The sequence below is a fragment of the Symphodus melops genome (assembly GCF_947650265.1).
Source record: "Symphodus melops genome assembly, chromosome: 8".
Taxonomy (NCBI): Eukaryota; Metazoa; Chordata; class Actinopteri; order Labriformes; family Labridae; genus Symphodus; species Symphodus melops.
This window is the reverse complement of record NC_136698.1, coordinates 26,791,099-26,805,415: the sequence shown is the minus strand read 5'-3', so window position 1 is coordinate 26,805,415 and position 14,317 is coordinate 26,791,099. Positions and strand designations below refer to the sequence as shown.

Genomic DNA, 14,317 nt, shown 5'->3' with positions numbered 1-14,317 from the left:
GACGGATAATAAAGTGACGTGACGATCATCAGACCGCCCTCCTGCAGTGTAAACTCAGTGTTTGAGGATGTTATTGCATTATTTGGTTGAAACATTTCATGTAAGCGAAACTTTAAATAGCACAGACTTTATTTCTCCGGCGTGAGGCGCAGCTGATTATTCTGATCCTGGTGGCTGAGTTCAGAGGAAGCTGGCTCGCAGGCGCTCAGGAGACAGACTTCGTTTGCTGTTAAATGCCTAAAAAAGAGGAAATGATGTTGGTTGTTTTACAGAAGGAAATAAACACACACACACACACACACACACACACACACACACACACACACACACAATTCAAGCTTGCATTTTTAAAAGTACATACCCTCAGGGTCATGGATGTGCATGCAAGTGGACAGAGAGAGACATCCAATTTGGAAATGACTCTAAACGTTATTCATAATTAAGTGATTTAAGAGAAAAATGTGTGTGTGTGTGTGTGTGTGTGTGTGTGTGTTTGGTTGCTCTGTCAGACATTAAAAGGACTTACAAGACTGCGAGTCGGGCTGAGAGAGCGAGAGCGCACGGGACTGATGCTCCTGCTCCGACTTCGGCTCCACTGGGGAGAAAAAAAAAAAAAAAAAATATCTCCAATGAGCACCGGAGCTTTTCTTTTCATTCATATCTACTGTCTCACACAGGCCGAGATGCATTCACGGCTTTTCATCGTGTGTGTCTGTGGGTCGCTTTAGCACGAGGTCCATGTGTTCTCCTCTCTCTGTATCTGTTACACAATCAGCCCATTAAAAGCCTTGTTACGATTTCAGGAGCTAATGACGAGTTTAGAATCAGGATTGTTGGTTTGACCAAGTTGACCTTTTTGAACTGTTGTGACTGAAGGAGAAACAATAAAATATTAATTATTACTATCATTATTATGTGAGGTTTCCTTCTCCTCCTTTGTACAGTCCATCTCTTATAGACTTTATGTACACATGTAAAAACATGACCCATGACAGTAATTAATGCAGGATGTCAGGAAGTGTTTATATGTGCAAATCTTTCTTTACATGGAAGTGTGCTCTAACATGTATGTTGTTGTTAAATCCCTGTCACATTGTCATCATGCTTTCAAAGTGTGCACCGAGCTCCAACACATCTTCCCCTTGGAGAAAAAAAAAAAAAAAAAAAAAAAAAATGTAAAGAGGAAGTACCAGAGCTCCTCTCCTGGTCACAGCCTCGCCCTTCACCAGCACAACATCTCCCTCCATCAGAGCCGGCCACACGTGGTACATGACCAGAGGAGCCGTGAACTCAGAGTCATAAGTGCGACGATACCTGACAGACACAGGAGGAGGAGGAGGGGGGGGGGGGGACACACCACAGTGTGATGAGGGGGCCATCTACTGGGAGAGGCTGCAAATAACCTCAAATATTCAATCACATGGTCCTTATGTTCAAAATATCTCCAAAAATCTTCACATAAAAAATAAATAAATAAGCGTTTGGAGGACTGAACCTGTTTTCGTTATAAAGTTCTCCATCACTTGCAAAAGCCAAGTCGAGGGGCGGGTCCAGCGTCTGCATGGCAAAGGCCACCTTGCACGTCTCTCTGATCAGAGCGCTGATGAGGACAAAGTCCACATCAGGGGGGAAAGAGATCCGAGGGTTCACGTTCATGGCATCGATCACATCCTGAGGTGGAGAGAAAAAAACCCCCCATAAAGTCCGAGCAGGTACGTCACCCTGCCTGCAGGACTGAAGCGTCGACTTACATTGACGCTGGTCTGCACGTGGTACAGGTCCAGGTTTCTGACCGTGTAGTCCACGGCTGCGTCGTCCAGAGTCTCCACGCCGAAGTGGGTCGATGACAACGTCTTCCTCGCACGCAGCTTGAACTGACGGTAAGCCAGTTTGGCTGTTTTAAAGGATTCCTGAGACATGATATCAAAGAGGTGTTTGATCAGTTACTCAACATAAAACGTAAACAACCCTGAGTCCATGAACACATCATGTGACTAGAACCTATATATATATATATAACCTATATACCTATATAAACCTTTACGAGGATATTCAACATCATTTGAAATGTTGTGGACTGTCGTCTGCTCAGCTGTGACGCTCTTCCCATTTGAGTGTGCGTCTTCCCAATTTTTTTTTTTTATTAATTGTCATGTTTATTAAGCCCAGTGCTTTTTTGTTGTTTTTTAATTCACTGCAGGTTTGCACTGTGGGTTGAAATTTCATCTGTGCTGTGTGTTACCATGGAGCATATTTGAGAAATAAAGCCTACCTAGCCTAGCCTACACCTGTATGTTGGCGGGCTCTAACCCAGCAAAAAGTCGATTCATCAAGTTTATTTTATTTATAGTCAAAAGATATCTAACAGTTAATGCACTTTTTTGAGCCACATTCAGTCGGTCTCGTTCCACTGGGCCGCTGGTAGTCTAATGTGGGTGGCCCAGGTCTCCCTGATCTCTGACTCTATCCACTGTGCCGTCTCTTTAAATAAAAGCAGAAAAGGCTCCAAAATAAACTAAAAAACAAACAGCTAATTTCAAGGAATGAAAGATTCAGTGTCTTGAAAAACTAAAATACTCAAATTTATTTTTTCCTTTTAAAATCTGGAAATAAGATTTTTATTCAGACTTGTTATGTGACCTGAGCTTGAAGAAGTGTGATTTGATATTTTTTACTATTAACAGGATGAATATGTCATCTGATTTCTTTCCAAACATGGCAGGGTTTTTTTTCTCAAATCTTCAGTAGTCACATCTGTTGTTTTATTTGCCACATCTTTGTGAGAAAGAAGAGTATTTTGTAGAAGATCAGTTGGTGTTGGGCCTTTTTTTTATGCACTACATGGAAATGAAAAATGTTGACGGCACATTTAGTTTGATCAGTCGTCACAGGCTTTCACAATAAATGTGTCATCCTACCACGACAGCGATGAAGATGATTTTCTGGACCATCTCTAAATCTGCGACGTATCGTCTCAACAGATTCTGGGCTTCGAGTCGCTCCACGGCGTACAGGTCACTGAGGCGAGAGACGAGGCGAGCGCGTCGGGACGAGTGAGTCAGCTGAGCTCTGGTGGGCGACTCGCTCCTCACCGGGCTGGAAGAACGGCTGAGCCGAGGCAGCGGGCTCGGAGAGCGGCTCCTCGCCAACCTGAGGGAGACGGAGGGAAATCTCAAACCACACCAAACGCCCTCGTCCTGCAGAGTGACGTGTGCGTGAAGCGTCTCCATGTGTGCGTCGGGTCTCACGTGTACCTGTTCTGCATCATGGCCTTCTCCGTGTTCAGGTAAGACACCTCGTCTCTCAGTAAGCGAATCTGCCGCTCGTAGTCATCGAGAGCCTCCAGCTTCCTCCTGTGACTCTCCTGCTGCTCGTGAGCTGAGCGCAAACTGAGACACAGACACACGTCACATCAGAGAGGACGAAACGAGCCCTGCATTGTGTTTAATGAACAGCGTGCACACAGTCACCCACTCTGCCTTCAGTTGTAATATTTCCTCCTCGGTGGCCAGCAGAGTCGTCACTGATTTGTTCTTCGTCTCATCCAGTTCATTCTGAGCGTCGATCAACCTGTTAAAAACCAGACACCTGTAAATGTCTCCGTTTGTTTCACGGATCTCCTTTTTGTTTAGACCGCGAGGCGAAAGGTTGCAGTTGCACACAAAAGATGCACAAAGGTCATTTATCTTAAACTACACTTTCAACATGAGCCGTGCAGGTACAGGTCGACGTCACCTGTCAAAACCACACGACGAGAAGCAACAAGAACTGTTAAAAGAAATATCATTTCATTATTAAATGATTATTAAATAGGTACGATAAATCTGAACACATTTTCTGACACACTGAAATATTGATCAGTCCTCAGATTCATCGAATGCTATTGCATTTGTGTTTCTTTGCTCTGCAGGAACACGTGATTGCTTTTCTGTTCTGTCAGACTGGAAATTAAACTCTTTGGATCTTGATTTGTGTTGAGATGAAACAGGATGAGATGATTGATGTGTTTTGACAGTTTTTGTATTTGTCAGTGTTGATCATTAGTCTGATTCTAAGCAATAAGCAGAAACTCCTAACAGCTGCACATGCATCCATTGTTTATTATTCATCATATTTTTAACTGTTTCATTCAGGGACACAGGAGTGCAGATCTTTGATTCTTGACTGGATAAAATGGTTTCTGTTGAGCCGACGGTTCAACACTCTGCATGTGCAATGTCTCTACAGTTCATCAACACGCTTCTTTGTACATATTGATTTATATCTTCTACTATTTATGCGGATTTGCTGATGAAATACATCCTACTGTCTGGGCGTTTTTGTACTTAGCTCATTTCTTAATACTCAACGCTAACAGTCTGTACTTTTCATACTCATCCCTCTTATTTCTCATCTATGTTTTTGTGTTTTCATTTTTTATTTACCTTCATATATTTTGCAGAATGTTAAAATATGTCAAAGACAGTCGGATTAAGAGAAAATGCCGAAACATCAAAGCTGCCTGCTGAGGAGAAATCGAAGGTGGGATTAAAGACGGGCACATGAGATACAGTGGAACTCACTCTGATCTGACCGAGTCCAGCTGCAGGCGAGTGGAGCACAGCTGAGTCTCCAACTTCTGAACATCACTGTCATGAGAGGCAGAGAGCTCCCTGATCCTCCGGTCCTTCTCCACAGACTCCTGATGACAACAAATCGATTTTAGAGGAAAATCAATGTAGTCGGTTAAATATGTGTAAGTCTATTGTCTCTCTGATGTAGCAGAAATACATTTTAACGGCTTTATAAATGAGACGTGGTGTGTCATGAGGCCTTCGAGCTCCTATCTTCACCTGGATGAGCTGTAAGCTGGTGTCATCAGACACCGAAGGCCTCGCCATCGAGAAACATGTGCCGAGCCATGGCAGCAGGCGTGTTTTAAGCGTGTCCACTCCAGCGTAGTGTCCACCTGAAAGGAACAATCATAAAACTGTTTCTTTGTTGAAGGTGGCTTATCTATATTTCCAGATTGTCATGAGCCTCTACCTGACCTTTGAATATTTCAACGTTTTCAGTACTGTGTGTGTTAGCTCGGTCAATACTTTAACATCAACCACATACAGTCAGGAAAGTTTGAACATTTATATTTCCAAAGTGGTTTACATGATGCGTGCTCTTAGAACTAATTCAAAATACCCATCTCACAGTCCTTACCAAGTCATTACAATTGTTTTGGTTTTACCTTCAGCAGCTGCGAGGTTGAGGATGGCGAACAGCTGGCCTTGAATCTTGGCTGTGAGTTCAATCAGCTCACAACATCTGTTTAGATTCTGGTCACAGGAAATCACCTGGTGAACCAAACGCAAAATCACGCTAAGACCAAACAGATCTGACTGCAACCTCTAAAGTCTGAGGTCTGCTGGAAATGACAAACAGTGATTGGTCATAGGCCTGCTAAGATTCAAGACTTGTGTTTGTATCATGGACTTGAAGGATTATTTTTGTTTTTTGTTTTTTTACACATTAGTATAGAAAAACTTAAAGAACATTTAAGACATGGGGGGCCTTTCTATTCATAAAAAAATATTCAATACACAAATGGAGACATTTTAGCTACAGATGTCTGATGTATTTTTTAAAAACTAAATAAAGCTTTTTAAAATGAATGACCTCCTTAAAAGTTTTTTTTTTTTTTTAAATATGAAAGCTATATCTTCTTGTGTTTTGCCATCGTAAAACATAATAATAAACAAAGAGGTATAAAATAACTACTACAGCGTACTGCAACAACAAAGAGAGCTAAATAGAACAAATTGACCAAAATAAATAAAACGTTTTCATACATTTGTAAAAGATAAGAAACAAGAACAGGCTATAACACTCAGGAACCCATAAACAATCTAAGTTGTGTTAACTTTAAAAGAAAGAAAAAAAAACGTTCGGCCACTGCAACCGGATGTTTCCGGTGAAGCCGGAAGTAACAGGACGTGAACCATCTCTTCGGCGAAATAAAAGAAAAAAAAAGAAAGTCCAACCGTTGCCATGACGACCGGCGTCCATAGCAACCAAACTCTACAAGGGGGGAATCAAATGGTTGCTAAATTGAAAGCGCATTCCTTCGCTGTCATGTTTTAAATTCTTACAAACACCAAACAAAAAAAAAAGTTTAAAACGGTCTCATGTTTGATCAAAAATAAAAGTGTTGAGGAAAAATGTCAAACATTTACGGGAAAGGAGGCCTATAGGCCAAAGAAAACAATTCATCATTTGTGTTCTTTTTTTGTACAATATGTGCAACACTTGAACTTAGCATGCACGTGCTGCCTACTTATTAACAAGATCACCTACTTACCTGGGGCAGGTAGGTAGAGAGAGAGTGTCTAAGGCTGCAGAGATGAAGTGCTCTGGTCAGATTTAGGTCTCTCATTACTTATTAATGAACTTACATGATAGTCTTTGTGCCAGCTCTCCAGCTTGTCCTGCAACACGCTGAATGAAGACGTGTTGGCCAATCTCCTCAGAGTTTCCGCCATGTCTAACACGATTGCTATGATAACCTGTTGAGTTTAAAGAAGAGCAGGAGGAGCACAGCCAGCTTCCTGTGAGGAGGAGGAGGAGGGGGCTGCTGCAGTAAAAATACTCTCCTCTCTTACGACGGAGATGCAAAAGCAGCAGTTGCAGTTAGTTGTAGCAACCAAGTGAGGAGACGAGCAACCGACCCTGAAGGTGTTTCACAGGAATGAATAAACACGAGCTGCCGCAGTCAGACCTCTGCAGGTTCGGCTCTCCGGTCATGTAAACAAGACAGTAATGTCATCCTGTCAAACGACACCAAAGGTCTGCAGAGTACAAACCTGAGGCTCAGTAACAGATGCTGATATTTCTGCTGAACTGGCTGTTTTGGACCAAATGCAATTAATACAACAGACATTGATACGATTAATTAAGCATAAAGTGTACAATCATATTTCATACGAATAGTTTAACGTATGTAAGATAGAGCAAGAAGATTAATCAATAAATAAAGCCAGCATGATTTTTTATAGCGATTGAAACATTTTGGAATAAAAAATGTGAATAAACAAATCAAATCAAATTTAAAAAAAAAACAAGGCTTCAAAAATGGATTATAATTTAATCATTATATTGTAAGTGGAGACTAACGTTTCAATAGAAAATGAAGGATAATTAAAACTACAACAGGTAAAGAGTGCAGGTGTAGAAAGGGTTAAAGCATTCAAAACAACACAAAAAGTTAAAAAAAAATAAAGGATATAAGTAAAGAAATAAATAAAGATCAAGTGTGAAAGAGAAAAACAATTAAAAAAACCCCATTAAAATCAAAAGGCTAACAGAAAACATCACCATAACAAAATTGTAAAAATAATAAATTATAAAAGGTAAAATGCAAACAACAAGTAAAGTGTCCACTAGTACTAATTATTAAGCATAACAAAATAATTATTATTGCCTAATTATTAGTAGTAGGCTAGTAGAAGAAGAAGCAGTAGAAGGTTAGTGTCGAACATATAAATGACAATGTAAAGTTAATATTGCTAATTCCTTAGTTTGCTGTTCAATCAGGTGTATTCATGCAGTCAGTGAGTTATTATGTGGCGATGAATATTATATAATGACTGTAATTTTACTTTTTATTTTTTTCAAGACATAAACCTCTTTATTTTAAGTGTTTGGTTGTGGTCAGCTTGGCAGTTTCTCTCTGGAAAATATGAATGGACATGTTTTTCTATTTTGGGTTTCTTCTGTCATTGGCTGGTTGAACTTGGACTATACCATAATTCATTACCATAGAAACGTTTTCACTTTGAGGAAGCTTTATAAGCATATACATCGATATATATTTACCGTATTAAGTTAATTGTTGTCGCTTTATTTTCAATATGTTTGGTATTTATGAACAAGTGTCGTACTGTAGTATCGCTAACGTCAGGACACAGAGGACACCCCTCCCATGAGTGAAAGTGGTACAGTCCAGTCGCTCTGCTTGCAGGAGAGGGAGGGTCAACATGGCGTCTGAACAGGTCCGTTATCTCCAATATTTGTTGTTTTTCTTGTGTTTGACTCCGGTTTTTCCACTCAGATGTTTGCTAAGAGAGTATTAAAATGTGTCCTGAATAATATGATGTGATGTATGTTTGTTGTTGTTGTTGTTGTTGTTGTCGTCGTCAGTGCAATAAACACTGGCCTCTTCTTCTGCGTTATTCTAGGAGCATTATGTGGAGGTTAAAAATGCATTTAATGTAGACTATCTGATGTTTGACAGCAACATTACTTTGCTCCATTAAGAGCATGTGAGTTTTCAGACAGCAAGAGAAACGAGTTTAAAGCTGTTTTTTTCTGCCAAAATGTGTGCAGTTTATTTTTAGTTCTGGCCACAGACAGGCAGTCTCAGGGTGTTTAACTGAGATGCATACCAACACACAGAGCTGCAGGGACCCTGAACGCATCATACCAACACATAGAGCTGCAGGGACCCTGAACGTATCATACCAACACAGAGAGCTGCAGGGACCCTGAACGCATCATACCAACACACAGAGCTGCATGGACCCTGAACGCATCATACCAACACACAGAGCTGCATGGACCCTGAACGCATCATACCAACACAGAGAGCTGCATGGACCCTGAACGCATCATACCAACACACAGAGCTGCATGGACCCTGAACGCATCATACCAACACACAGAGCTGCAGGGACCCTGAACGTATCATACCAACACAGAGAGCTGCAGGGACCCTGAACATATCACTTCATCATCATTACTGGACAATGTAAATATAGGTCAGATTGAATAGAAAAAACAGTTTTACAGCCAGTACAGAATAGTACAGAATATATGTTCATATACATAGAATGACGTCAGGGTTTTTAGAAATGTAAAGATGTCTTAAAGGGGACATATTATCCCTCTTTTTTCACCTTTTTAAACATTCCTCCTGTGCTCTAAATGAAACATCTGTGTGTCTGAGCTTTGGTCCAAATATAACATGAATCAAGCAGCAGAGGAGGTTTGTGACTCTGTAGAAACCAGCGCTCTATGAATGCTCTGTTTTGGTGTGTGTGTCTCTTTAAATGCCATGAGCCCCGCCCCCTGAGTATTCCCAGTAGACATTACTCCTCTGTAGAGAGAATAAAAATGGCAGACCTGATCAAAAGTTTTACTCTATGCTGCAGGTGGAGTCCATGGGTGGAGATACCAGGGGAGGGGAGGGGGTTTTCTTACCAGAATCCAACTTGTGATGTCACAAATAGAGAACATTTTAAACAGAGCATTTTTATCTGTGTTGTAAGAGTCATGCAGACCACAAACAAATGACTGGGTAGATGTATTTCAAATTCTGTTAGTCAATGGACACTCAGGTTACCCACACAATGATCCAAAATTCTGTAAAAGTGGATTTTTCATAATATGTCCCCTTTAAAAAAAAAGATACATGGAGCTAGATGGATAAAAAAACCCCAGAAGGATCCTCAAAGAAATAGAAATCACAAGAAACCCTGTCCTAATGAACCCTTTAACATTTTAGAAATCCTAAAGTAGGGTTGCACAATAAATAAAAGCAGTTATCACAGTGTGAGCCTTTGTAATGTTTGTTTAAAAACAAGAAACGACCCGACACTGGGGAACCCAGGACTTCGACTTTTTGTTGCTGTGATATTGAACCAAAACATTATTTGATTTATACTAGTTTCACATCAAAGTTTCAAATTCAGGTAATATGACAACGCTACTCATTTAAAAAAAAAAAAAAGAAGAAGTGATGTAGTGTCGATTTTATTCTCAGTGTTTGCTTTGCCTTCCAGGAGAGTTCAAATGGGCCGGTGAAGAAGTCCATGCGAGAGAAGGCGATAGAAAGACGCAGTATCAACAAGGAACATAACAGTAACTTCCGAGCAGGTTATATACCCATAGAAGAAGAACGTCTCCACAAGACAGGGCTCAGAGGACGCAAGGGGAACATGGCTGTCTTCATCGTCGTCCTCCTCTTCCTCCTGGCTTTAATTAATCTCATTGTGAGTTGAGACCTAAATGGATCCTCTTAATGACTTTAAAGTACCGCTAAGCACTCACGCATGTTGTTGATCCTTCTGTTGCTCAGATAACGTTGGTGATCTGGACGGTGATACGGATCGGTCCAAATGGCTGCGACAGCATGGAGTTCTTTGACAACGGTCTGCTGCGATTCAAGCAGAAGGCAGACATGGGCATCGTTCACCCGCTGCACAAGAGCACAGTGGGAGGACGGAAAGACCAGGACCTGGTCATTGTGGGCAACAACAATCCAGTGAGAAACATTTCCACTGAAAGCAAACGTGTATGAAATGATCGAATGTGTGCAAAACAAAAAAAACACCTTCTGTCCTTTCAGGTCGTGTTCCAACAGGGCTCCACTAAGCTGAGCGTCGAGAAGGACAAGACGTCCGTGGTCAGCGATGTGGGCATATCCTTCACAGACCCTCGCACACAGAACACCTTCTTCAGCACAGACTTTGAAAACCACGAGTTCAACCTGCCCAAAGGAGTCAAAGTTCTCAGCGTGAAGAAGGCGTCCACAGAGCGGGTGTGTATGACGCTTAAATCAGCAGCCACGATTCAGAGGGAGCTGCAGCAGGATCCAATCAGGAGAATTCACCGCAGTCAGCGGGAGAAGGGGGGACAGTGTTTAAAGGGATACTTCACCCATTTACATGAAGCTGTGTATCATTAGAAACATGGTAGTAGTGTTGAATGGTCGTGAGTCCAGCCCTCATTTTGCCCTGAGATGAGAAACATGTGTTTTTCTTTTCTTGAAAGTTTTCTTCATGTGATGCAAAAAGCGTCATATTGCATCACATGAAGAAAACTTTCAGGCATGACCATGTTTCTAATAACACAGCTTCATGCAAATGGTTGAAGTATCCCTTTAAGCTTCAACAGGCTTGTTGTGTTTACTGTCGTGTATGAGTCCTAATTGTGTTGTTTTGTTTTAGTTATTTGAAATCTTTTTGATCTGTATTTTCTCTGTACAGCACTTTGACCTGAAAGCGCTTCACAAATGAATTTATTATTTTGCGATTTCAGCAGATGTAATAAATCTGCTGCTTTCTGATTTTTATACTTTTTTGTTGACTCTGTCAAACTACACAAAGCATTAATACTGTATAACAACAAATATGCTAATTAGCGTCATGCAGCGGACTCTGTTGCAAAGTCCACCACTTCCAAATCATTCATTATATGTATCCTTTAGTAAATATGAAATTCTATCTTATGACATCTTGCTGATCTGGATGCTAAAATTTCACACGTAGCAAATTTCGGTTGTTGTGTTTGGTGTCAATTTTGATGATTAAAACTCTAGGGACCAAATCATCCATCTTAACGTCAGAAAAAAAGTGTCTGTTTACTGATGAGTGACCCGACTGCAGAACAGATTGAAAGTGTTTGTACCTGTTTTTTCTGAATTCCCTGCGCATGCTATGAATGTTAATAACAATGTGATTGTGCTCCTGATGTTAGATCACGAGCAGTGCAGCTTCTGACCTGAACATTAAAGGAGACGGGAAGGCCATCATTCGTGGAAATGAGGGCGTCAACATCATGGGCCGGACTGTGGAGTTCAAAATGGGAGGAGGCATCGAGCTCAGGGCTGTGAGTACGGATAAAGCAAAACAAACCAGAGCCAGATAATGTAGAGAATCTGAAAGTGCAGGCTCACAGAGGTCAGAGGTTAATGCACAGTGCAGGTCTGTACACGGGCTAATAGTTAAAATCAGGAAATGGTCAGACATGAGAGAAAGCTGGAACTCAAGCGAACACACAACAAACTGACAACATGAGGGACAACACACAGGGATTAGGACGGGGAAGCACGAGGCTGGAAAAAACCAAGAAGACAGAGACAAGAGTGAGTACAAAATAAAACAAGACAACAAACAAAGACATAGCTTTAAGTAAGTCGACGGACCCTGTCATGCACGTGTGCTGCAGACTGGTACAACGTGCACCAAGCGTTGTCCTCTTCAAGGCTTCTCCAATATTTCCATAAATACAGCCTGAAGGAAGCTGAGAGATGAATTCAGAGTTTAACAACATGTTTTGACTTTCTCTTAAACTGCTCGTCATTTCACTGACCAGTCCGAGCTCATGAAAAGTTCACTTGTCTTTTTCCAGAACAAAAAGGTATTTAGGTTAAAGACTTGAAACCTGAAATCGGCAAACGATTAAATCTGTGTTGCAGCTCTAGATGGATGAATTCTGGATTTTTCCTCTTCTCCTCAGGAAAACAGCATCGTCCTCAACGGCTCCGTCATGTTCAACGCCACTCGTATCCCCAACTCTGCAGGAGACGTGTATTTCGATGAAGGCATGGAGAGGTACAAACTGTGCATGTGTGCAGACGGGACTCTGTTCCGTGTGCAGGTGAAATATCCCAACATGGGCTGCCAGACTTCAGACAACCCGTGCAGGAAAACTGTGTAAGGAGCGCTCTGCTGTCACACGTCTTCACGAGGTCGGATTCAACTTTCAACTCATTTAGAATCTTCATCATGACTTGCACATGATCATAATAATATTAATACCTCTGTAGCTCACCTGACTGGATTTTCTGTTACAGATTATTATTACCACTTGGCCAAAGACATTAGATACTTGTGAGTGCCGAAATATTTTTATTTTATTGTTGCCAACTTTATCCAAAACGCCATCTCACTGTAAAACACTCCTTTATTTAAGACTATACTGTGGTTCAGACCAGAGGCCGGGTTTTATTTCTCTCTCTTCTCCTGATGCACCACGATGCACCAGACTTCAAATTCAGTGCTTTAAACATGTTCACATTCACTGGACGAATATTACAACTGACTTACATTTTAAATGATTACCGGTAATTACTCATTTTTAAACACATCAAGCTGGGGGGTTCTCAACTGGTGGGTCAGGATCCTGAAAGTGGGCCCTGGGAGGCGTTTTAAATGTGCCTGAAGAGAAAAAAAAGAAAAGTCTAAAAATCCCGTTTGTTTTTTTTATTTCTTTGTTCTGTGATATATATTTTTTTTTATACCAAAACTGCTCAGTTTATTTCATAAAACAAATCTCAATGGGGATTTCTTATTAAGGAGTTGTTGTTGGGTCCTGAGGCGACACCAGTTTAGAACCACTGAATATTCAACAGCGTGTAAACATGAGAACTTTTTTATTTTTTGTTTATTTCCAGCTGAAACGTTCTCCACACGAGACGATCTCAGATCTGATGTTTGGTGTTTAAAGAGAAGGGATCGATAGTTCGCCTTACCGTCCAGTATTATTAACTTGAAACACGACTTGCAGCAGGTCGTATGAAGACTTGTATTTTCTGTTCGTTGATCAGGCAGCTGTTTGAGATTTTCTTTATTACAGTCACTGACGAGCTCACGCCCCGATATGATGATGTTTTATGGAAGCTGTAAAATATGATGAGGTACATTTGAAGCTCATGTCAAAGTAAAGACGGTCTGGTTCTCATGCACGTGCCGACAGATTTAAAGGGATGATGAAGAATATAATATATATGAATATTCTAATTTTGTTGCCAAAACTTCTTTTTTTTTTGTAAGCAAATATTGTAAAAGAAGAGTGTGTGCACTACAGATGAATGCAAATCTCTGTCATTGTTTGTTTAATGGATATCAGGAACGTTTTCAACGTAGCTTTGTTTGAAATATTTGACTGGTTTGACTTGTGTGCAATATATTATAAAAGATTTGATTTTCATTCTGCCTCCGGTTGTCTCGTCTTGTTTATTATTAAGTGCTGATGTTGAGAAAGTATTGGTTCTCTTTGTTGCTGATAATCAGGGACCGGTTCCAGGAGAAGAAGATGAGAAGTTTCTGAATTTTGAGAATGAAGTTCAAAACTGAAGTTTTAAACGCCAATTAAATCTGATTTCTTTTCCATTCTCCAATAATGCAAATACATGTAACATTTAATGATCTATAATCTGTTTTACATCACGTTTATGATTAACTAAATGAACTTTAAAAATAAAAAAACTGTAAAATGGAGCCAACCTGTTATTGCTGTGAAACTTGTTATCGTTGGTTTCAGAGACTCCAGCGTAGATTTAAAACCATAAAAGAATCAGTTCCTCATCACACTCGGGTTTATGATGGAAGGGAATGTGCAGGCGGGGTCGGGGGGGGGGGGGGGGCAGGATCGAAGTTATCTATCACACATTATGAGGAAACAATGACTGTAAGACATTAACCGGACATGTAAATGATTGAATGTGTGGCAGTACGGCGTCTTTGGGACGGTGCATGTAAAGCTCGACGCTGCAGAAACGCACCTC

At 40.8% G+C, this 14,317-nt stretch overlaps 2 protein-coding genes across 2 annotated transcripts; one reads left to right on the top strand and one right to left on the bottom strand.

The window, feature by feature from the left end:
* Positions 1–111: 111 nt before the first annotated feature.
* On the bottom strand, positions 112–6,587 carry spata18 (spermatogenesis associated 18). The gene is made up of 12 exons (XM_079350818.1): positions 6,426–6,587; positions 5,222–5,327; positions 4,833–4,948; positions 4,563–4,681; positions 3,475–3,570; positions 3,255–3,389; positions 2,919–3,150; positions 1,752–1,910; positions 1,496–1,671; positions 1,191–1,314; positions 527–595; positions 112–237 (listed from the first exon to the last, which is right to left on the bottom strand). The coding sequence occupies exons 1-12, from the start codon at positions 6,510–6,512 to the stop codon at positions 181–183; spliced, it is 1,476 nt and encodes a 491-aa protein (XP_079206944.1). The 5' UTR covers positions 6,513–6,587; the 3' UTR covers positions 112–180.
* A 1,327-nt stretch (positions 6,588–7,914) lies between these two features.
* On the top strand, positions 7,915–13,745 carry sgcb (sarcoglycan, beta (dystrophin-associated glycoprotein)). The gene is made up of 6 exons (XM_079350897.1): positions 7,915–8,021; positions 9,810–10,019; positions 10,106–10,291; positions 10,376–10,567; positions 11,506–11,637; positions 12,268–13,745. The coding sequence occupies exons 1-6, from the start codon at positions 8,007–8,009 to the stop codon at positions 12,466–12,468; spliced, it is 936 nt and encodes a 311-aa protein (XP_079207023.1). The 5' UTR covers positions 7,915–8,006; the 3' UTR covers positions 12,469–13,745.
* Positions 13,746–14,317: the final 572 nt, after the last annotated feature.